The 24,446-nt window shown below is 36.2% G+C and overlaps 1 protein-coding gene across 1 annotated transcript in view; it reads right to left on the minus strand.

Moving 5' to 3' along the window:
- Nucleotides 1-24,446, minus strand: part of ITGBL1 (integrin subunit beta like 1) — a gene marked incomplete at both ends in the record, with an annotated part of 138,613 nt that overhangs the window by 59,885 nt on the left and 54,282 nt on the right. The window contains 5 exons of the mRNA XM_080363753.1: nucleotides 4,516-4,662; nucleotides 8,838-8,978; nucleotides 11,681-11,821; nucleotides 15,545-15,667; nucleotides 18,089-18,235. Of these exons, the coding sequence (XP_080219879.1) occupies nucleotides 4,516-4,662; nucleotides 8,838-8,978; nucleotides 11,681-11,821; nucleotides 15,545-15,667; nucleotides 18,089-18,235 (699 nt within the window). The remainder of the gene's footprint in view (nucleotides 1-4,515; nucleotides 4,663-8,837; nucleotides 8,979-11,680; nucleotides 11,822-15,544; nucleotides 15,668-18,088; nucleotides 18,236-24,446) is intronic.

A 24,446-nucleotide genomic window follows, 5' to 3' on the forward strand; every position in this document is an offset into this window, starting at 1 on the left:
ACTGATAGACAATTTTTGAAGAGTACCATTTTGCCATCGTTTTTATGTTAATATTATAAAATTTTATAAACAGATAAAACGGATTTTTTTTTTTTTAATGTAGGCCCCCATGATTTCAGACCTCTGACACAAAAATATACAAGTCCCAAACCTCTTTTTATGAGGAATTTAGGAGATTTGTGGGCTTGTTTTGGGAGTGTTTTTTTGGCCTTTTTTTTTTTTTGTTTACTGGTTCAAAACTGAAGCTGAATCATTGGGAGTTTTACAGTCTTCCATGTCAGAAAGCTTTACAAAATGCACAAGACAAGTCTTTGAAGGACTGTTTTCTCAATGATACCTCAGGCAGCATGGATTTTTTTTTATACTACTGTTTAACAGAAGGATAATCACATCGTAAAATTATAATTAATATTTCAACAAGAAAATACCATCTAGGAAATACAGTTTTTGTTAATCTTGGGAACAGAATATCACAAATGAAATTACAAAATCATCCACCCAAAAATCTGAGTGTATGTCAGCATTTAGACAGACACTATAGAAACAGACTATGAATTGTAACACTTCTATGGTTTCCTCCCTACACATTTTGGCCATCCATATGGCATTAAAAATCCTAGAAATGCTTTGTCTTTCAACGTCTTTATCCAAGAGCATAAATGTGCCACAGAAGAGCATGTTAGTTGTAACAGCTGTCGTTGACTAACCTGGAAATGAAAGCTACAGGGGAACAGAAAATATTCTTCAAGAAAACACAATACATTGTAAAGTCATAACGTCATAGAATGATAGAATCATGGAATATCTTGGGTTTCAAGTGACCTTCAAAGGTTATCTAGTCCAACCCCCTGCAATGAGCAGGGACATCTTCAACTAGATCAGGTTGCTCGGAGCCCTGTCCAGCCAGCACCTGAATGTCTCCAGAGATGGAGCATCTACCACCTCTCTGGGCAACCTGGGCCAGTGTTTCAACACCCTCACTGTAAAAAATTTCTTCCTCATGTCTAGCCTGAATCTCCCCTCTTTTAGTTCAAAACTGTTTACCCCTTGTCCTGTTGCAACAGGCCCTGCTAAACAGACCATGCCGTCTTTCTTACAGGCCACTTTTAAGTACTGAAAGGCCACAATAAGGTCTCCCCAGATCCTTCTCTTCTCCAGGCTGAACAACCCCAACTCTCCCAGCCTGTCTTCACAGCAGAGCTGTTCCACCCTCTGATCATTTCTGTGGCTTCCTCTGGTCCCTCACCAACAGGTCCATGTCTTTCCTGTGCTGAGGACTCCAGATCTGAACACAGGACTCCACGTAGGGTCTCACCAGAGCACAATAGAGGGGCAGAATCACCTTCCTCGATGTACTGGTCACACTTCTTTTGATGTAGCCCAGAACAAAGGTGGCTTTCTGGGCTGAAAGCTCACATTGCCAGCTCATGTCCAGTTTTTCATCCACCAGTACTCCCAAGTCCATCTCTACAGGGCTGCTCTCAAGCCCTTCGTCCCCCAGCCCGTATTGATACTGGAGATTGCCCGGTGTCATGCACTGGCATCTGTGGGATCTCCATTCTGCATCCTATTCCATACATCCTTACTAAAGGATCCCATTAAATATGTATGTTAAGTACTCAACGTCTCCATCAGTGTAGTGGATTATTGACCTGTACAAAGACTTACTGTCCTTGTACCATAGCTAGGAGACAAATGTTACGAGGAGGTAACCAAAACACTAATGTTAAAATGCAATAGGAAACATTTCCATTTCCTTTGGAACTTTCCCTTCCTTGTATCATTATCTTCCCTACCAACTTCAGAGAAATTGGGGCTGGTGTTACAACCCATGGTCTTTCCTACTCCCAGAAGACTTGAAAGAGGTTGCATTTAACCGGAAATCCTTATTTTCTTTCATTTCCTTGTGTAAAATTCCTGTCTGTTACAAGCTATAGTGACAAGTAGTAGGATTTTCAAATGGGACCAAATAATTTAACCATGCAAACCCAATGACAATTTTTCACAGGAACTACACACCTATATCCCTTCAGCAGAACAAGAATTTTCTCATACTTTTATTATATCCAAAATATCACAGAATCACAGAATGGTTGGGGTTGGAAGGGACCTCTGGAGATCATCTAGTCCAACCCACCTGCTAAAGCAGGTTCACCCAGAGCAGATCACACAGGAATGTGCCCAGGTGGGTTTTGAATGTCTCCAAAGAAGGAGACTCCACAACCTCTCTGGGCAGCCTGTTCCAATGCTCTGGCACCCACACAGTAAGGAAGTTTCTCCTCATGTTTAGATGGAATCTCCTGTGCTTCAGTCACCCTATCATTGGGCATCACTGAAAGGAGTCTGGTCCCATCCTCTTGACACCCACCCTTGAAATAATTATAAGAATTTATAAGATCCCCTCTCAGCCTTCTCTGCTCCAAGCTGAACAGACCCAGCTCTCTCAATCTCTCCTCATAAGAAAGTTGCTCCAGGCCCTTTCTTTGTGGAAAAGGAAATCCATGAAGTCCAGGACAAAAACAAAACAAAACACTACCCAGTAAATTACAGATGATTAGGCTAAATTATATTTTCTCTTTTTCTCTCTAATTTTCTAAACAAAATTATTAACTGAACTAAAACAAGATACTACATTCCATTTTAAAATTACAATTTGCATGTGAATATTTTTCAAGCATGTAATGCAGAATCATTTTTTCCTTCATCACAGCAGCTGCCTATCATACTAAGCCCTAGATACACATCTGTGCCACTTGCACACCTCACAAACACTGGTTAACATGTCTTGTTTAGAAGTCAAAGGAAGTTCAGTCGAATCAATTGAGCCTTTTGTTTCAATAGATATTGCTTGGTATTTTATTTGAAAATTTTTACCAACAAATCATTCAGCCAAATGGATTCATCTGGAAGGGGCTTATTTCACTGCTAGTATCTCAACAGGAGAACATTGCTAGCATTAATACTCAGGTTTGGTGTTTTGTTTTGTTTTGTTTTCCAGAAAGCCAAGAGGACAGATAGAATTACTGCTTCTAATATTGAAATCTTCAAACTCGCTCTTCCCACTATAATTAATAAAACCTTTCAAAATTTAAAATATAAATAGAACAATATGGAATCATATAATACAGAACATTAGAACTTAAGACTTTATTTTTATTCAAATTTAAGCTGGTTTTATGACTATTATTCTTTTCTCTCTACATTTGACTCTCATAGTGCACAATGCAATTAAATCATAGAACTGACTCCAAATGCTCAACATACACAACTCCTAGTGAAGCAGATGAGAGAAGAGCCATTCAGTATCCAATACAAACAGGAAAAGGGTGAGCCAGAATTAAAAATAAATACACATTTTAAAAAAATCAAGTGTCAATGCGCCTTTCTTTTAGTTGTAATTCTTGCAGTTGTTAGCAATGAAATGCAGTTAATTCTCTACAGATGCCCATGTTTCACCTAATTTGTAGCTAAAAATTTCTTTAAGATTTTTTAGCAAGAAAAAAGAGATGTAATTCACTGAAAAACTATAGCCTAACTAAGGAAAAATCAAGTAACTTTATTTTAATATATAGTTCTTTTAAGAACTAAGCTATGAGCTGCTACACATTTCAGGGGAGGGGGAGGAAATGAAATTATCACAGTGCTCACTTGGGTGGACAGCCTACAATTTTTGACTGTGCTACATAGTGTTAGTGAAAGACGGAATTGCAAATGAAATTACATTTAGGATCAAATGCAAAAATTCAAGAGCAGCTTTAGACCTTTCCCAGAAAATACTTAAGTGGGAAGAATTCATAACAACTTCAATTACCAGTTCTAGCAAAAGTCTGTATCATATTTTCTTTCTTCTCTCTGCAGAAAAAAACATTTCAAACAGTGACAGATGAAAATTAGCAGGTCTTTTTCCTTCTGAGAATTTTTCTTCCTTTTGCTTGCCATGTGTATTACCATTCTATGTATGACAGTATCTTTTATTAGCCAAAGTTTTGAAAAGGCCACAGTGTCACAAAGAAAGGCTTTCAAATTAAAAGCCAGGGGCTAACTAGCAAACTGCACTGAAGAACAACTGCACTTCGGAAGTCAGTCCGACACTCATTACTGCAGGTTCTTATGCAATGTAAATCCAAACAACTCTTATCATAGGGGGCCACAACATTTTACAGAGGCTGAAAATCTCATGCTGATTTTTTCAAAGAATGCAGATAATAGTTTCATATTTTTCATGTTTAGCAAAGACTTAACTGCATCAATCTTCAAAGCAGCTTTGAAAACCTCCAAAACAAATGCTGAGATATATAAAATAAAATACAAAGCAGTAGATGACAGGAAAATTAGGTGGCCTTCGTATTCATCTCCTCCCTTCTCATAACTCTCAAGCTATGCAGGTGTGATTCATGCACAGCAAGCCAAGAAAGTTCACATTTTTCAGCACTAGCAATGCTGGACCTCTGTAAAAAATTCTTTTAATAGGAGTACATTTCAAGGGCATGAAAATTCTTCCAGAAATTGACTTACCTCTTCCAGAGCAAGGTAAATTAGAATTTCCTTGGCATTTCTTAGCACTTTCCTCAACTGACAATGGACAAGAACGTGGATGTTCACACTTCTTCCCAGTCCATCCTTCTTTACAGTCACACCTTCCACAATTACACTGTCCATGACCTTCACAATGAACATAATTAAAGATCAGCTTCCATACTGATGATATATTTTAAAACCTCATGATTAGATGAACTTTATCAAATTTGTGGTTTCATTAAACAGTCAGACTGGCGAAAAATACAATCAACTCACTATATCTACTTTTTTCTGACAACAGCTCTGATCTATCATTTCATTTGAACCATATTTCCTTTCAATTTTTTTTTTCTTAAGGTATGCTTTGCCACCCCCCCCACACACCTCAAGAGAAAGGGTGGAAGAGAGCTTACAAATACACATTTCCTCACTGTCTGGAGAAGTGAGGCTGTCATAAGGCAATATTTCTTTTACCTTTATGTTTTTCTTTTTCTAGCACATTCACCACATATTCTCTAAGTAATACATCTTTTATCTACTTATCATCAATGTGAGCCACTAGAGATGAGCAGTGCTACACCAATTCCAAGTCTCAAACTAGGGCCTTCTGCTAAATAGTCATGTATAAATAATAAAAAATTGGACATAACCAATTCTCATTTCCATAGGGCAGTCAGATGTGGTTTTGACATCTCACTAGCTAATTTGACTCTTCCTGACCATGTCTGAACATATCAACATAAATGCAGCTTTCATTGTGCAAGTCAAGGTGAGGAAAAGCAACTGAACTCCATAGCAGCTTTTTTGGAAAGTTTCTTTAAAAAAATTTTGACAGCTAAGAAGTTAGGGGAGAATCCTTCCTTAGAACTTAACCTGGAAAGCCAACCAAACAATCTATTTCCTCCTTTACATGAATGCTAACACATCCAGACCAAGAAAATCCAAGCTAATTGCCCAGCTCCCTTCATCATGAGCCTAATGCTCTTTGCATAAGGCAGTGGGATTCTGGCAACACAAAATATTCCTTGCACTGGATGAGGAAAGCTTGAGCATCAGCAAAAACTTTCCTTGCCACAAAATCAAATATTTTCATGAGCTCTGGTAGGGGGTTAGATCTTCTCTTACAGTTTTCATATAGTCATCACTCACTGGACACAGGACCCCAAAGCATCTCTCTGATTTCTATTTGTCCATTCAGATTCTTCTTGAAAATCAGAGCAACACAGAATTTGTATCTTTCTAACTGTACTTGCATTTTAAGACTGGATTATATTATATTTCTAAAACATATACATTTATTTGTTTACAAGGAGAAAGATGGAAACAAGCATTCTACAAGTTATCAGAGCAGTTTCCAGACCACATCTTATTAATTTCATAATAATAACTTTTCTTTAAATTAGTTACTTGTTTTAATTTAAAAGCATTAGAGATCTCCTCTTCTGTCTCTTGCTTTCATGCATACCTGTGGACAGGTTGCGAATTGGACATATGTTCCCTGATCCAGATAGATACTCTTGTGAGATGATGTTGTTCTTTCATATAATATTTTATTGTCTAGAGCCACAGCAAAGCAGATGATGAGATGTGGGAATGTAGGAATTTTCTTACAGAAGCCTTTTTTCTTTCTATGTCAAGTCATGAAAGCTATTCTCTCTTTAAAGGAAGAAAATCACTTTAATGTTGTGAACACCTCTGAAAGAAAATAATTCAGTAATATACTGGACAGCACCTCAGACGTTAAAAGAAGGCATCCAGTTGCCAATATGAGGTACTACAAATTGACAGTCACCCCAAGCCATATGAAGCTTCTAGAGGGAGCTGCTGTTGTGTGATGTTAAATCCTTGTGGCAGGGCTGCCAATTTCTGTCATTTGTACTTTATGAAATAAACATAGTATTTCACTCACTTACAGTAAAACTCTTTACATGTAAACATGATTTCCTAATATTTCAATCTGCTACTCAGGACTCATGTCTCTACCTATTAGGTAGGCAGAACAAGACAGGATCGATTTTGTATCAGCTCTGTTTAATGTAGGTTTTAAGAAAACTGTATTATTTTCCCTAATCTGACTAATCCATCTTGGATTCATTCTAAATCAATGTACAAATAATTGTGAGACAGACTTAACACTTGCAGACTTTGTGCAATGATTTATTTCACATAAACAAATAAAAAAGCTGTCCAATGACAATTCTGCTAGTAAATCTTTGATTCCATTGCAGATTCTGTCTACCACAATAAACCAAAATTAATACTTTGCATTTTATCCATTTCTGAAGAAGTACTAAACAGCAGGTCTATAAGATGTTGTCCACACTGCTTCATGCAAAAATAAAGTTTTGCACAATCTATTTGAGAAATGCATACTTGCATGGGCAGCTAAGGCTAAATTAGGTTTTTCTAAAGCATAAGGGAAAGGGAAGGGATAAGAATAAGAAGCAATACTAAAATTTTTGCTGATTAGATAGAAAAACTAAGCTATACTTCAACATGAGTTTTAGTTACATGAAGTAAGCCATGTGAGTATCTCCTTTTGTACCTCTGGTAAGGTTTGCTCATTTACAATTATGTCTGTATAATAAAGAAGACTGTATCAGTCCTTAATCTACAGTCAAATGGCAATATCTTCTCCCTAACTCTTTTGCAACTGTCCATATTTTCTTACTCTCTGCTTTCTTACAACCATTACCACCCTGAGCAGCAGAAGCAGTGATGGCAATAACGTCTGGGACAGAGGGAGTTTAAGCCCCGTTTAAGTGATGCAGCTTGAGCTGCAGATGTGACAGGTTTGCTTTAATCTAATCAGGTTTGAAACTCTTGTGTTCACTCTTAACAACAGAACACATTTACAATGTTGTTTTTTAGCTTTATATTCCTTAGCTAATGCTGACATTTTGATCTGTCCTTGAGTCTAAACACATACTCAGCAACGCAATAATACATTGAAAAATTGATAACAGCCCAAACTCAATCCTCCTGCTGCTCTCATGATGTCAGTTGCACATCTTTCCAGCTTATTAATTAAATAAACTTATAGAACATTTGTAGGCGGTTGAAACAGCAGCAAGCAAATGAATTCACTGAAGATTTTTAGAAATGCTGCTTCTTTTTCTTTTCTTCCTCCAGTTTTGTTAGCTGATGATTCATCAATATTTATTAAAACAAAAACAAAAAAACAAACAAACAAACAAACAAAACCAACAGGTGAGAAACCTTTCGCCTTTATAAAAGGCAAAGAAGAGGCTAACAATTTTATGTATTGCATTTGTTTCAGCCTTTTGTACCAATTACAGACAACTCCTATGATCTTTCCATGAGGGATCTCTCATTCTAGCAACAGGAGGAAAATATACCACATTATTATTTTCCTTGATGTGACTGCATTATTCCTATTATTAATTAGGCCAGATCAGATTTCTACAGGATGCATTAGAGCTGACAACCTGTAATCTGTCGATTCCATTTGAAACCACCCTCTCTTGTTTTTGCAAAGTTCCCACGTGCACAAATTGCATGCTGTGTATTGCTCAAAGTCATTCTCTCCTGCCCTATATTAGCCTCTGTAGCAGTTACCGTGCCAAATTGTATGCGATGTCTTGCTCAGAATATCAGTGTCTGTTAGTTGATACATGGAGCATCAATCTAAATACACCATGAACCTTGGATGGACTTCATCGACTTCAACTAACTTGAAAATAATGCTCTGAAGTACAAGTAGAAAATAAAAGGCAAGTGAAAGTGTCTAATAAGTTCAGTCAGTGATGTGTAGCTGGACCTCACATTCGATTTTCCACATATTGATGCTCTACTTGTTCTCAGGCCAGTTGGTATTCTCAAGGTACTGTTTTCCATTATCTCACTTTTCCTCAATTTTCTTCCTCTTGCTTGTCCTCTCCCTGCCATATACCGTAACATAATAAATAAAATTTGATCTAAAAATAATTCAAACTTAAATTTCCTCAAGGAAGGATATATAAGTTTCAACCATTCTCCAATTTCTGTTAGGCTACACTGAAGACAGGAGTATTAGAGGGGAGATAGGCACATAAAAATATTTCATATTTGGTAAAAGAACAATTAAAAAAAAAAAGGCATGTTTTAAGGAAGCTTTGGAACCGGAAATGTATTTTTTCTTTACAGAATTATATCTTTTAATTTGAAAAGTCCACACTGAAAAAAAAAAAATAAATAAAGCTTGGTATATTTTAAGCTAGGAAAATGAAAATTGGAGCACAAAGGAAGAGCAAGATCAGACTAATTGGATGCCTTTGTTAGAAAACTATACATAAATTCCTTTTGAATATATTCCTTACCTGAACAGAAGTCATCAGAATATCTATCATACACCGCTTTGCAGTTTCTTTCATCACACTCACAAGTGTCTCCATGAATATCGCCCCAGTCACCAGTTGGGTCCACATCATGGCATGTGCATTCCCCACATACACATGTGCCTAGGAAAGAGAGGAAAAAAAAAGACGAAGATGATAGAAGATTAACTGAGCAATTTAGAGTAATAGTAGTTTGATTACAGAAATTTACACTTATGAATTTTCTGCTCTCACAGGAGTGCAATGTCAAAGCTGTAAGTGTTAATCATGAGCGTATGCTCATCTCCTGTGATTTAAAACTTTCTATAATTATTTAGTAGTAATACTTTATACAAACAAGTTGGCTTCCTTATCAAGTTTCTTTTTGCTGTTGAGCCTTGTTAGGAAACAAAAGAATAATGCAGTGCATAAAACAGTCACAGATCTTTGATGTCAACAGTAATTTGCTCTGACACTAATGACAGTAAAAATCAATGCTGTTTAAATGACTTCGGCTTGGGCAGAGTTGATAATTAATGATTGTAAAAGCATAAACATTTAAACTGGAAGGAAATCCAAATTCTAATCCAGTTGAAAATGCCTAGGAGGTCGTTCTTTACCTAAGAAGAACATCAGCACAAATCTACATGAAAATGACACTTTTTCACTTCTCCCAAGTCAATTTTCAGGGCTACGCCCTGTTGTTTACAATAAGAAGGGAAATGTGATATACGACAGTGAGAGTAATTGGGCACAACCTTACCAATATAAAGATAATATGCATACTATTTACTTAGAGAAAGTCAGAACAAAGTCCTTATTCAGAAGTCCAAATATGCCTCAGGACTGTACACTCACTATTTTTTCTAGGATGTCAACGGGCACAATGCAGCAGCCAAACCTTACAGATGCGTGCAGTTCATTTCCTGGAGAGCAGCTTCACCTTCTGCTGCTCCACCAAAGCCTCTGTCTTCTTATTCAGATTACTCTGATCAACATAATGCATTTGAGGACAAGAAGACAGGGTGACTGAAGAGTACATATAGATGTGGGCACATTCTCTGGAAAGAGAAGGTCTACACAATCATGCATGCATGACAGTTACATGAAGCAGGAAGAGATGCTGCCATGTTTGATTTGTGCTAAAGCCTTTAAGACAGCCCTCAAGAAATTTGCACCTGATTATTGATACTTCCACAATACGGTGACATTACTGAAGGAGAAGATCCTAACAACAAATAAACAGCAAAAACAAAATAAAACATGCAGATGCCTCTGGAGAGTGATTAATCCTCACAGAAACAAATTCAAAGTGAATTTGGATCAGCTGTCCTGGATACTGCACTGCAAAACACCATCTCACCAAAGTTTACAAAAATCAAAAGCTTGCTCGTTGCTCATTGCTCGTTGACTGGACAGTTGGTGGAAAGATAGAAACAATTTACCCATCTTAGCGCTGAAGGAGACTGCACAGCAAGGTTGGCCTCAATATTTAATTTTTAGAAGGTTGTTCCAGACTGACAAGATGAACTGCTCCTCTATCACAAGATGTAAACCACAGAAAACTGGATAAAGAGGACTAAGGAGAGTAGAGATACTGTGCTGGAAAGCAATTTTAGGTAGATGACAGGATATATAATTTTAATGTGGATAAACACAGAAATACAGGAAAGGTAAAAAAATATAGAAGTATCCCATTAATGTATCTTTGTGTAGGAGTTTGTAGATATTCAGAATATCAGATATACTATTTATACTAATTTCCTTCCATTACAATGTAAATTTAAAGAAATACATTAAAATTTCAAATTTGAACAAGAAATTGCTTTGACAAGAAATTATTTGACAAGAAATCACTTTCTCCATGCAACCAAAGCATCTAATCTGAAGCCACTTCCGTATTTATTCTGTTCAGAATTACAGAAAAAATTTTACTGTTGTCCCAAGACTAAACGAGCCTACATGATCTCTGTATTTGAGCAAATCTTTCAATTTCCTAATAATTAAGATAAGAGAATTTTCAAAATGCTCTCAGGATAATTAGATGTTCACACTATAGCAGGTTTGTCATAGAGATGTTTTTTAAGAGAGATATCTATGTGACTTGCACTTATGTTCTACTGCAATTATTCTGTATCATTGCCAAAAAAAAACCCATTTTTTAAACTCTTTGTTCAGTGAAGCCAAACATAGAAGCTAGTGAAAAGGAATTTTATTTTGTGGGTTTTTTTTCCTTTTTAAGTGTCAAAATTATACACAAGTATAAGATAAAATTCGAGTTCTGAGACTTTGTGCAAATAAAACCTCATGTAGTTAGAACTATTGTGTGAAATCTATCTTTCCAGTTCCATATGCATTCCACGGCATTGTTACTGAATACTTAGTGTTTTTTTACAAGTTGCAGTGGAAACTAAAAGCTTTGTGTTTTCATTTTCCCTGTCAAATTGTGGGTCCTTGGTCTTCTTTAAGAATGAACTGGTGTATGGTCCTGTTGGCCTTACAGCACCAATCCATTCAAAGTCAAAAATCTGCTAATACTTTTATTTTGTGGTATAGGTCTCTCACCAAAGATGCACTGACACATTATCCCGCTCAGTCTTACCACAAAAATGAAGAATGAGAACAACTTGGGTCAGATTAATCCAAACCCAGGAGTGGATACATGTAAGGTTATACCTAAACACAAGTATCTACCCACTCACTTGGAAATAAATATCCATATTTGAAATAAACGAGAACTCAAAACTATTAGTAAACACAACCTATGTCCTAGTGCAGAAAGTGCATATTGTAAAAGAAAAGCAAGATACATAAAGATGTGTAGAAGGAACGTGTGAATGACACACCTCTGTTGCTGCAGATCTTGCCATCTGGAGATGTGCATCTTTTCTTGATCTCCCAGGGGGTGATGTCACACTGGAATTCACATTTATCTCCATGCCAACCAGCCTCACAGTAACAGTTTCCACAGTAACACTTTCCATGGCCTTAACCCAAAACAAATTTTATACAGTGAGAAAGTGGCAAGTTTTTAAAAGGCATTAACAATTTAACTGTTTTAATCTTTACTTTTAAAAACTTCTAGTTAGACTCAGAATAGAAAAAATGTATAGGCCTACATAAAGACAAAGGATATTTGAACTATACTTTTCCCTGAGTCTGTTTTAGAACACGTTTTCCTTTAACCGCAGATTAAATCTATTCAATAAACATCAAGAAAATAACATCAATATTTTTATATTTGTCAGCTTAAATTTTGAAACTTTATAGGTAAATTTCAAAGATGGTAAATGCAATAGCTTTAAATGCTACAGTAGGACACACTTGCCCACCATACTCAGCATGTCTAATAAAGCATTGTGTGCTCTTGACACCACAGACAATCCCAGCAGAGGACAGTTGAGTCATCTGAGGCTTGATGAAACCAGGTCCTGAACATTTTGATTCACTAAGGTACTTCTGCCATGTGCTTCAATGGCACAAAGCATTTAAATTAAGTAGCTGCAGCTCTTACTAATTCTAAAGCCAAAAGCTAATTCCTTACTAGAAGGATCACAAGGAGGGTAAGGGAAGACTCTATGACTCTCTACAACTACCTAAAAGGAGGTTATAGCAAGGAGGCTGTTGGTCTCTTTTCCCAGGTAACAAGTGATAGGATGAAAGGAAATGGCCTCAAGTTGTGCAAGGAGAGGTTTAGATTGGATATTAGGAAAAATTTCTTCACCAAAAGGGTTGTCAGGCATCGGAACAGGCTGCCCAGGGAAGTGGCGGAGTCAGCATCCCTGGAGGTGTTTGAAAGACATGTAAATTGAGGACATGGTTTTAGTGGTGGACTTGGCAGTGTTAGGTTAAGAGTTGGACTCGATCTTAAAGGTGTCTTCCAACCTAAACAATTTTATGATTCTATGACCTCCTCTGTGTTTCCCTCTAGGTATGTTAAGCTTAGTAGACCTGATTGATTATCAGAGTCTACTCAACTTGTATCCCTAACTACCAAGAGTGTGAATTTAGACCTGTGGAATATTTTTTTTTTCCTGTTTTTACAATTCCATTTGGAATTTTCATTACAGTTGTTTGGTTACATGTGAAAAAAATAACAGAAGGTAAAAATACAATCTTACTAAACAATAAAAACAGTCTGAAATATTGCTTTTTACCAGAAGGTTGTTATTGAACAATGAACAAGAAATAAAAGGGACAATGGTGAAGGAGTAAAGAAATTTAGTCCACTGGCAATTTTTCCAGATTAAAACATCACTACCTCATTCTTCACTCACACTTGTATAGTTCCAAAACAAATATTAATTAAACTATACAATTTGCCACTACCTCCTGTCCATGACTGAAGACAAAATCACTTCATTAGAGCAAAAAAAAGTCTTAGATGAAAAATATCAGAATCAGAATTTAATTTGCTAGAAGCCATGATATTTATTAAAAATAAGCTGCAACTCAATTCCGAAGTTTATGTAACCTCAAATAAAAAGTGATACAGTAAACTGACTGATAAAAATCCAACTGAGGATTGAAAAGCTTGATACATATTTGTAACTCTGCCCTACCTTGGAAGTGAATTGCTTAAAAAAATGCAGTGCCTATGTGAAAAGATTAAAATGTGTGATATCCATATCTTAGCACAACATTGTATGCTTTTCCAGGATAAAATCCCAGCTCACAGCTGCAGGCTTTAGAAACATGTGCATAAATAGAATATTTTGGTTTTTTGCTAGTTTCATCCTCCTGAGTTGGCTTTCTCTGCAGACAAAGAAAATCTTCAAAATCTGTCTATACCTTCATGGGGATTAAAGTGTATGTAGCAACCAAGCTGGTGCCACACAAACTGGGAAAATACACCAAGCACTGTTTAGGTTCACTGTGTCTGTGGAGAGCATCCAGGGGCGATTGCTATTAATAGCTTTCTTGCTTCATAAATAAACCTATACTTCATAAATAAACCTAAAGGATTCCTGTGGTGGGAAACATGTGGAAGGAAAGATAGAGGGTATCAGAGGAGACATTGAGATGGGAGAAGGAAGTCATAACCAGACAGGAGCATAGAATCTGCTTTTTCTGTGATTAAATTATGTACCTTCCACCTTCAGTTCATATGCTGTCCATTTTTTCTGCATAAGGCCTGGTTCAACATATGGTTATGTACTGCAGAGGTCTCTTGGAAAGTAAAGCAACATCTAACACTGAAAAACTACATGCATAAGCTGTTTAGATTACAACAACCTAACCAAGTCAAGCTCACCATTAGTTTATATTTACTGTAGAAGGCTGCAAACTTTACATAAGGTATCAGAGCTTTTTATACTGATTTATCACAGACCTCAGAGACTAGAAAATATTATCTTTTGTGTCCCTTTCTTTCAGCATCCTTTGATTTCTGCATTCACATAAACCTAGTTTCTTTACAGAGATGCATCTGGTCTGTTTTGGAATATGGCACTATTGGATGAAACAAGGGGAAATAAAAGCTAAGAAAAAGATAATGATAAAAATCAGCAGTAACACAAGTGGGGGAAAAATCTGAAAATAGCAGAAGGAGAATTTACTGCAGCTAAATGAATGTTAAATTTTTTTCATATTTTGTACCATTTGTAAGAGTTACAAGCAAATTAATATAAATTGGATCATTGGTACATACAAATTATTGCCCTCCACTAATTTTATTTTAGGCAATTACTGGAAATATTATAGTCTACTCCTGGATTTGGACTCAGAGGACCATTTGTTTACTCTCATTTAAAATCCCTGTCTATTCCTGTAAAAAAGAATGTTATTTTTTCCTTCAAAGCATCTTAAATAAACAGAATTTATTTTGTTCTCTGTGTAAGGACAAAGATAAAGCTATTTTACACGAGTACTCTCTTTATACACAAACACATGCAGACTACACACTATTATACACACTATTATCAGAGTATTAATAGTTTAAGAACAGTTCTGAATCCTCCTGTATGCATGCAGACACAGTATGCATGTGTACAGCTTGAAAAATATTTGTAGCACCTTCTAACTGAAGGACTTGCCTCCCTGGTAATACAGGCAACAACATTTATAATGTCATGAAGGGTGTGTATTACACAGTATCTAATTGTCAAATTCCTTTCTTATAATGAAATGAAAGCACAGATTGAATTTTGGTTGCTTTTCTGTCTATCAGCAGAGTTCACTCCATCATATTCTTTTGCCTTTCCAACCACAGATGAATTTTTTTCTCCATTCATTCCTCTCCCTTTTTATCTCCTGAATTGTTTCAGAGTTCTCACCCTGCATTTACTCTTGTTGTCTTTAATGTTTGCTTCCTTGCCAAAATTCTTAATAATCTATTTTTCTTTTTTCTTCTTTTTTTTTTCTATGTCCTCCATTTGTGTCAAAACATTTGCATTCCTTATATCCCACCAAAGAGAGACACACTAAGCTATGAACTGCCTTAGTGAATTACCTTGTATAATCCTGTTTGCAACTCTTCCAAAAAGAGAAGGATGTCACAGGATTTGCTCATTCTTTAACCTTCTGCTTAGCTCATTTTTGTATCTGAAATTCCCACTTCCAATTTGCAAGCTAAATTCTCACAGATATAGTTACCTATATTTCAAGTCACACATTCAGTAAAGAGATTTTGTAGGTCCATACAAGTAAATGATTTTACAATACCCTGTATTAATCTTCACAATTCTTCTTGTACTCACTAAAATACATACCTGAACAAATCTCTTCTGTCTCATCATCTATGCATTCTCTGTCATCACATTCACAAAATTTACCATAGACCAGTCCGTTTCCTTCTGAGATTGCACATTTACACCTGCCACACTGACATGTGCCTGTAAACATTTAAGACAGTACTCAATGACTGCAGTTTATGGAAACAGTTTCACTAGTTCATCAGAGATGGTACATATTTTATTTCTGAAAAGTCTGAAATCTAATAATCATCCAGCCAAATAAAGACAGACACAGAAACAATCCATATTAAAAAAATGCCTAATCTTAACTGTAAACAGATGCAACATTCAGGTGGTTGTTTCTTAATAAGCAGCATCATCTTTCCCTAAGAAAAATTCACTCCTACAGTTGTCTGACATCATACACCTGAGGTATGACTCCAGCTTTGGAAATTATATCTTCTGCCTACTGAAACAATAAAACTTCATCATCTTCTCAAGAATGAAGCCTGGTTTTGTCCAGTTCTGCCTGTTACAGGAGAGTAACAGGACATGGCTACCAATAACCAGAAAATCTGTCCACCTAACTTTGTTCCTTTGCACTCTGGTCTCCAGTTCCTTTTCTACAGTTATCATCTGACGATTAAGATTTTGAAAGTACAGCCTTGGAGAAAAAGCCAGGTATCAAAGCAAGGAAACACTGATGAGGAACATCTGCATGAAGAACTTATGATCAGATGTCAGGAAAAAACAATCTAGAAAGCAATTACCACAGCAATACATTAATAATACAAAAAAAAAAAAAACAACAAGCTAATTGTGGAGAAATACATTCATAGCATTATTAAACAAACCATAAGTATTATAATAGTATACATCGATAATTCTATGACATGTTAAAGCAAACAACAAATGTCGTGATATTTACTAAAACTCTTGGTAGTACACTTTATTCACACTTTGTTTTCACCAGCTTGTTGCTGCTTGCCCACAAATAGCTTCGTTTTTTCCAGTCATATTGATGTTCACATTACAAGTTATTTCATTCATTTGAAGACCTGTAGGCACCTCCGTAATAATATTTTGTTATTTCAGGACTTTGACCCAATCTAAGTTTTTCTTCAGTTTGTGGGTGATGGAGAAAAGATTATGCTTTTTAAGAAGGTTAAGAGATATAATAAATACACTTGCTGATTTATCACAAGTAGGATGAGTTTTTCCCATGTCAGACCGGCAAGTAGTTTGACAACACAGGTCTGCCTGAGATTCTCCCCCAACAGAAGTATCCCCAGGACTTCCAAATGCTGGGGTTTTTTTTACAACATAAACCACAACAGAAAAGTTTCTGACATGAGGAAAAGAGAGAAATGCAAAGGATGGAAATGGGTTTGTAAACCAATTTCTCTTCTGCCACCTCTGGTCTGGTGGCACATTTGCTTCTTAGTTTTTTTGAGTAGGGTTGCCCCCTCACCTCAGGGCTACCTCTCTCCATCACCCACCCTCCCAAACAAAAAAAAGCTGGTTTTATTGCTCCCAGGGAAGGAAGAATTCTCTCTTTTCCCTCAGAGAGTCTATCTGGCCTGGAGTGCAGTTGCCAGGGGAAAGCAAACAACTGCCTTGTGCCTCGCTCTTCTCCTTTTGAGTATTTTCTAGTTTGGAAAATAATACATGATAACATATAACAGCCATAAACAAACGTATTAAGGAGTTGTTACACAGTCAAAAAAGCAAAAATACTATAAAATCTATTAGAAACAAATGTATTACCATGCCAGTGTATAAAGCATCCATTTTCCATACTCTATCACTTATTAAAATTGTAAAGGTAGAAACTTTTGCAATACCATGTTAACTGGGGCCCTGTGATCAATGGGCTTGAACAAGCTGTTTTAGCAGCCACTGGCGTCAATATGATAGCAAGTATAGATTTAAAAAAAAAAAAAGAAAAAAAGGAACTTAATTCACAAGACTCAAACTCTTCATTTTACATCCATACATATTCTAGCAAACATTGTTATTGACATGAAAGTCCTCCAAAATAGAAGGTTTATGAGGATATTACACAACTAGTTTGCAGAAACCATTTTACATTTCACCATTACAAGTGAAAATGGAAGTACCCCATTAAAATGATTCAGCAGATCTTCCACAACTCTCTTTAATAATAATTGTTACAACTCAAAAGCATCTCAAAAATTGTACAGCTTATAAATGTCCTGGAAAAACATTTGCAAATGTCATTTCTGCATGCTATAAACACAAAAGCAAAAAAATACATTGCTTTCTGTGCTAATGCCATTACCACAACCTTTTGATAGGCAAAATAAATGACACAGCTGCAGTTTCATCAACCTAAAATAGCTATGGTTAGAGTACTAAAGTAGACATTCTGAATCAGCGTACATCATACGCACAGGAAGAGGCCCATAGGAAAATTAAGCATTTTAGTAGACATACAGTTCTTTCTCAGTCTCTTTAAGCACACTCTAAAAAATTCTTAATTAGAAAAGAAACTACAGTGATTCTCAAGATAACACAGGAAGACCATCAAGCCATCAAAAGCAATAAAAAACATCTTACCTGCACCAGAACAGATGATATCTTGAGAATTCTTACACATTTCATTGCTTTTCTTCCACGTAAGATTGCAAGTAGTTGGATACTGACAAGCTTCACCATACCAGCCTTCATCACATTTGCACTTCCCACAGTCACACTTGCCATGGCCTAGCAATGGAAGAGAAGAGTGTGTCAAGTCCTTTTTTTTCATTCAGAAAGTGGTATTTTTCTAATCCAGTTTTTAAAATAGCTTCCATCAATTATAGTTTTAAATGAATATGATTAACAGATTCACCTAATATAGCAATATTAGTATATTAGCATATGCAATTAAAAATATAATTTAATAAATATGACCGTAAATATGAGGAGACACAGAATCACAGAATGGTTGGGGTTGGAAGGGATCTCTGGAGATCATCTAGTCCAACCCGTCTGCTAAAGCAGGTTCACCCAGAGCAGATCACACAGGGATGTGTCCAGGCGGGTCTTGAATGTCCCCAGAGAAGGAGACTCCACAACCTCCCTGGGCAGCCTGTTACAGTGCTCTGGCACCCTCACAGTAAAGAAGTTTCTCCTCATGTTTAGATGGAACCTCCTGTGCTTCAGTCTGTTCCTGTTGCCCCTCACCCTATCATTGGGCACCAATGAAAGGAGTCTGGTCCCATCCTCCTGACATCCACCCTTGAGATATTTATAAACATTGATAAGATCCCCTCTCAACCTTCTCTTCTCCAGGCTGAACAGACCCAGCTCTCTCACCATGGCTTTGAAATCTAATCTGTGTGATTTTGGTAGGTCTACATAGGAATGCTTATTTTAAGAAGGAATAAAGAACCAAAACATCCTGTACAAACAATGGGCTTTCTTATTTCATCTCTTTCTCATTCCCATATTTGTCTACCATTAACTATCATTAACACAAAAAAACTCCAACTGCAGCCCAAGGATCCAGGATTAGCTGTTACGATACACGCCCTGTAAAGGAACATGGAGAGATCAAGCTACAGCACAAGCAGCAAGTTCCTCATGCAACAGCCCCTACTGAAAGATGCAAGTTCTTTTTCCTGAAGCCTCCTCTAGCTACTGGTTCCTCCAGCCCTCTCCCACACGCTTAGATTCTGCTTGACTGATGCTGCAAAACTGAATTTTCTCTTTAAATATTGACAAAATATTGGCACTGTAGTATGTCTTTATACTTATAGAACTGTATTTACTTACGATTATTTGCCAAGTATGAAGTATCTTAAAGAACCAATGTGACTGCTCAGCCTATTAGGACATGGTATCAGTTGAATAATACATTGTTTAAAATCTGTAATATATCTAATAGCATGAAGAATTTAAAAAGTAAGGAAAGTTTTGGGTTTTTTTTAATTCTTTAGTTTTCTTTTAAAATACCCAAATATGCAGATGAATTGGCAATTTACACTATTTGTGCTGTATGTTAAGTATCATGTTCCAAATTAAATTGCAGGTGCAAATTTCTCTCACTTAATTCTTTAACATTCCTTTACAATTTTAGGTCATAAATGTGAAAGCAATTGCAAATATTTTAAACTAAAATATTCAATTTAAAAATAAGTACCATTCGAATGTAAACCTGATTGAGAGAATAAGATTCTCTTCTAATCACTACGTCTCAAAAATAGAATCTTATTGCAGTCTATTTTAAATGCATGTGTTGCCTGCAGTTAGAGTCAACTGTCTGAAAACACGAACCCAGTCTGCTGCCAATAAGAAGGAATTTAAATAACTATTGTAATAAAAAAAAATTAATGAGAAAGAGGAGTATCTTTTGTTGCTCAATAAAACTTTGTTTGACTCCCAATATGATCCTAAGACAATATACATTTCAATAGCTGAAAAAAACATGGTTCAAAAACATATGAGAGATTCATGTTAGTTCTCGCTTTAAAATAGGAGTTGCTATCTTTAAAATTGCTGAATAATGCCTTTTTGGAAAAGGAAAAGGAAAAGGAAAAGGAAAAGGAAAAGGAAAAGGAAAAGGAAAAGGAAAAGGAAAAGGAAAAGGAAAAGGAAAAGGAAAAGGAAGAGGAAGAGGAAAAAGAAAAGGAAAAAAAAATAGGATATAAAATATATAATAAAAACCTACTCTTGTGATTACTCTGCTCCACTCACAGACAACAGCATAAGCCATTCCATAAAATGGTGATAAGTCATAGGATAGCTCAAAAAACTAAAGACAAACCATAACCAATTCCCTATATTTTCCTTCCTTTCAAGGATACGTATCACAATGACTGCATTTTCCATGGTGGGCACTCTCATGATTCAACAGTTTGATGTCTGCTGGTGAAGAAAAGATGCTCTAATAACAGGAGGACTGATTTTCCTGTTCCCGTGTTGAAATGACAGAGGAAGGCAGAATCCACTGCTGGTTAGTACTGACGGTCCAGCAGCGCCAACCTCTCTGTTAGAGATGCATTAATCTAAGTTATGGTGCATAAAGGCAAAAAACAACTTTATTTGAAATTCATACAGCCTGCTTAAAGAAAATGAATGGACGACTTCCATGAGACTAGTCATACAGAGCAGTTTCTTGGTTTTGTTTAACAAGAAAATACAAAAAACTGCTATTAGTGAAATTAAACTGAGACAAACAATGGAAGACCTCTTGCATGCAAATGAAAGCGACTATAGGGAATTTAACTATAAGGAATTTAACTAATATGAATTTGTAAGATTGTATTAATGATTTTCAAATTGATTGCCCCTTAAGACATCCTAAATTTGCCAATAATTTTTAATTTGTAAAGCAATGGCAATAATGCACCCCAGCATTGGGTGAGAGGACTATATTGAAGAGTAAAAAAGCTGCCTACAATAGCTTGTGTAATTCACTGTATACTCCCTGTCACATAGATGATGCAGTAGATCTGCAAGTCAGTTTGACATAGTAATCCTCTTCTTGCTTATTTCCTACATCCACATGTACCAATCTTATGGTCTTCCTCATGGCAAAAATAGTGATGTGATGAACTATAAATCAAGTATGTGATAGGCTGTAAGAAAATTAGAGAGGGTACAGAAAAATTTCTAATTGGTATACAATTCCTTTCAGAAAGGTTTTTGTAGGATCCCTTTTTTGTATATAAATTTCTGTATTATTTAGAAAGCAAATAATATTGTGAAAGAGTAAATAAGGATAAAATACCACTATGAAAGCTGTGAGGTGATACTGTAACTTTCTAGAAAATATATTCTTCTAAGTTGTATGTCCAGGTATCAGAAGATGTGACACAAGAAAATGGAGCTACAAGACCTGCTAAATAGTTGGTCAATAGTTGGTCAATAAAGGTATATCTCAGAGTAAGTGACAACACATTCATTCATTTTTTTAAAAAAATGGGTGTAACATCAATAAATGCTAAACATAAATCAGAATTTCACTCTAAAAAATCAGAAAAATAAGGGAAATAATTAAGACTCAAGGAAGTGCTAGAATTCCTTTAAGAAAAGGACTGTGGCTGTGGGCTGTGAAAAACTTGCAACTTCAAACATGTGGAAAAACCTTTTATAAAAAAGGGCTCAATTTCTAACTAGATGAGCGGTCACCTCAGAGGGTATATCTGTAGTATGCAGAAATCTTGTAGGGTGGAAAATGAAACTAATATGCAAGAAAAACTGTCAGATGTCAGAAAATATATGGAGAAAGTGAGAACAGAAAATGTTAGGCAGGGTCAGAGCTTACAAAATGTACTAAATGTACTAAAATGTACTTTCATCATCCAAATAAAAAGAAAATGAGGAAAAAAGTGACTTCACCAAGCAACAAAAAGCAGTTAAGATTAAAGATAGTTTACAGACAGTTCAAAACAAAATTAATATGGGGATGTTGACTACAGTAGCAAATGCAGTGTGGCTAATGATACAGACTGAGGAAATGAAAATTACTCATCTAAGATGAGAACAAAACAAAGACATAAAACTGTTTTTAAGGAAGTGTCTAGACCAGGAGGGTGAGACCCCATCGTCTTCACATGAGAGTACTTAAAATACTTGCACATGAAAGGACAGCTTAATAACAAAGTCTTTTAATTAATCTATCAGTCTGGCAATCAAATGTCTGAAAAATGAAAAGCCTAACCTTTTTTTCTTTTAAGAAAAAGGGATGTGCATGATCCAGGCATCATAAAAATAAGTGGCTCTGACCTCATGAGCTGTGCAAGGATTTGAAACAAATTATGAAGCACTGCATAGCTAGAGACACTGAGGTAATGAAAAATGGAATATAATGAATAACAGATTTATCTCGAAATATAGTGCCAAATTAGCCTGGCATCCCTCTTCATAAGATAACTGATATTTTAAGAAAAGGAACACAGGAAGTTTAGCTGATATGATCATGTATATTGAATATAATGCCACTTAGGAAAAAATATTCTGGATAAGGTACTGTAGAAATGTAAAAGAGTCACAATTCAGTTTAAGGGTACAGAAAAACATTAGGACCAAAAGGGATATTAATGGGATAGAAGAACATTATTGCTGATGTTTCAAATGATATTTTTGGAATCAAATATGGTTTATCTATATTGATATAAAAATTCAGAGTATGCTGACAACATTTTCCAGTGACACAAATATGTAAGCACTCAGTAGAAAGGTGAAAATGGAAAATCGTAAAGAATGAACTGGAATGACAGTGTGAAGGACTGAAGTAATAAAAGTGGATTGAAACCAGAAAAAAAGAGCACAGGATCACACACTGTGGAGAGGGAGAGGACGGCTTAGGGTAAGGCCTCCCCAGTTGGAAGCAACAAGAAGAGCCTGAGCGTATAGTCATGTCAGCCATGGAAAGATGGTGTAACTAAGTCTTTAGCTGAAGAGAGTCTGAGATGTACTTGTCGAAGACATGTCAGTAGGGACTGAAAGTGGTAATAAACCTGCATTTGATGTGCTACACACAATGTATGTATAATGGACATGGGTGCAGTTTATGCTGGAAAATTACCATTAGGTTGCTAAACCTCAGAAAAATGAGTCAAGTTTTCCAGGGAAAACACTTGTCGAATTTTAGCCACTTGCAAAGTTGCAATAGGCTAGGAATTAAAATATCTCAGTTGAAAGATGGCAATTTAAACCACAATCATTTGGATCTGACCACAGGCTTTTGCCCTTAGACCCATAACTTCATTCTAAGTCCACTCTAAAAATGCTTTTCTACTACGTCTTTGTATATCTATAGGCCCAAGAGCAAAGACACGAAGGTAAAATCTCTGACAAGAAGTTCTGAATCCACATCTGAACTGTGTGTATTCAAGACACCAATTTGGAAGCCTGATTTTGCTGGGATCCATCTGTGATCCATCATGTGAGACAGGCACCTCTGCAGAGTGACTCAGGTCCTGTGTGGGCTGAAGAGTCCTCTGAGGTTGGCTGTCTTTCTTCACTAAACTGCTCAGAACCATACAATGATTGAACAGGATACACAAACCTAACTGGTGGGACTTTGGAGTTTGGTGAATCGATAGATATGTGTGCATGATTGTTTGTTTGTTTGTTTGTTTTTTCCTTCTTCACTTATCTGTACAAAAATCTATGCCAGGTTTGAAATATTTGACACATTTTGAATAAAAAAGGAGAAGGATATCAGCTTGCTTGTAAGTTGAACTCTATCACTTTATGAAAACAATTTTATTATGTAATTATTGGGTAAAGCAGAAACTGAGTTTGAGCATTGCTTCCATTCCTCTGTGCCTGCAGAAATCGTAGCATACAGCAGTATTGTTGCTATTTCTGTGCCTGCCACTGGAAAAGATACTCTGCACATATCTACCAGTTTTAGGTTTAGATTTTTTTTATTTCCTACTGATGTTCACTATGGCTGAAAGATCTGCCACATCCTGGTGGTTAACTTTCCATAGGCAACCCAAAGAGTCAAAACAGATGACTCTTGTTACCTACCAGGCTCTTGCCACCTAAGAGCATGTTTGAACATATGCATGTCTATGCATTGTGATTATCTTGTCTACTGAGCAATGATAGGGCACAAAAATGCGGAGTCCTTAGAAACACTTAGCAGAAAAGAAAAATGAGAAAAGACTGATCTTGAGGTTAAGTCCTCAAATTGAAAGAAAGGTGACTGGGTTCAACACTTGGATCTGTCATTTTCTGGATAAACTCTGGCAGAGGACAACATCTTCAGGCCTCCAAGAGATGAGCTTAAATTCTCTTCTTTATAAAGCTGATGCTGATAATCAACTTTCTCATAGAAATTTTCGCAAGGACAAATGTATTGGTGTTTGAGAGCTTTCAGATGTTATGTACGATTAGAGATAGTTTAAAAAACAAACAAAAAACAAAGGCAACATGATAGCTGTGAAATCACACTCACCACTTTTCTCGATAAGGT

The sequence above is a fragment of the Nesoenas mayeri genome (genome assembly GCF_963082525.1).
Source record: "Nesoenas mayeri genome assembly, chromosome: 1".
NCBI classification, from domain to species: Eukaryota; Metazoa; Chordata; class Aves; order Columbiformes; family Columbidae; genus Nesoenas; species Nesoenas mayeri.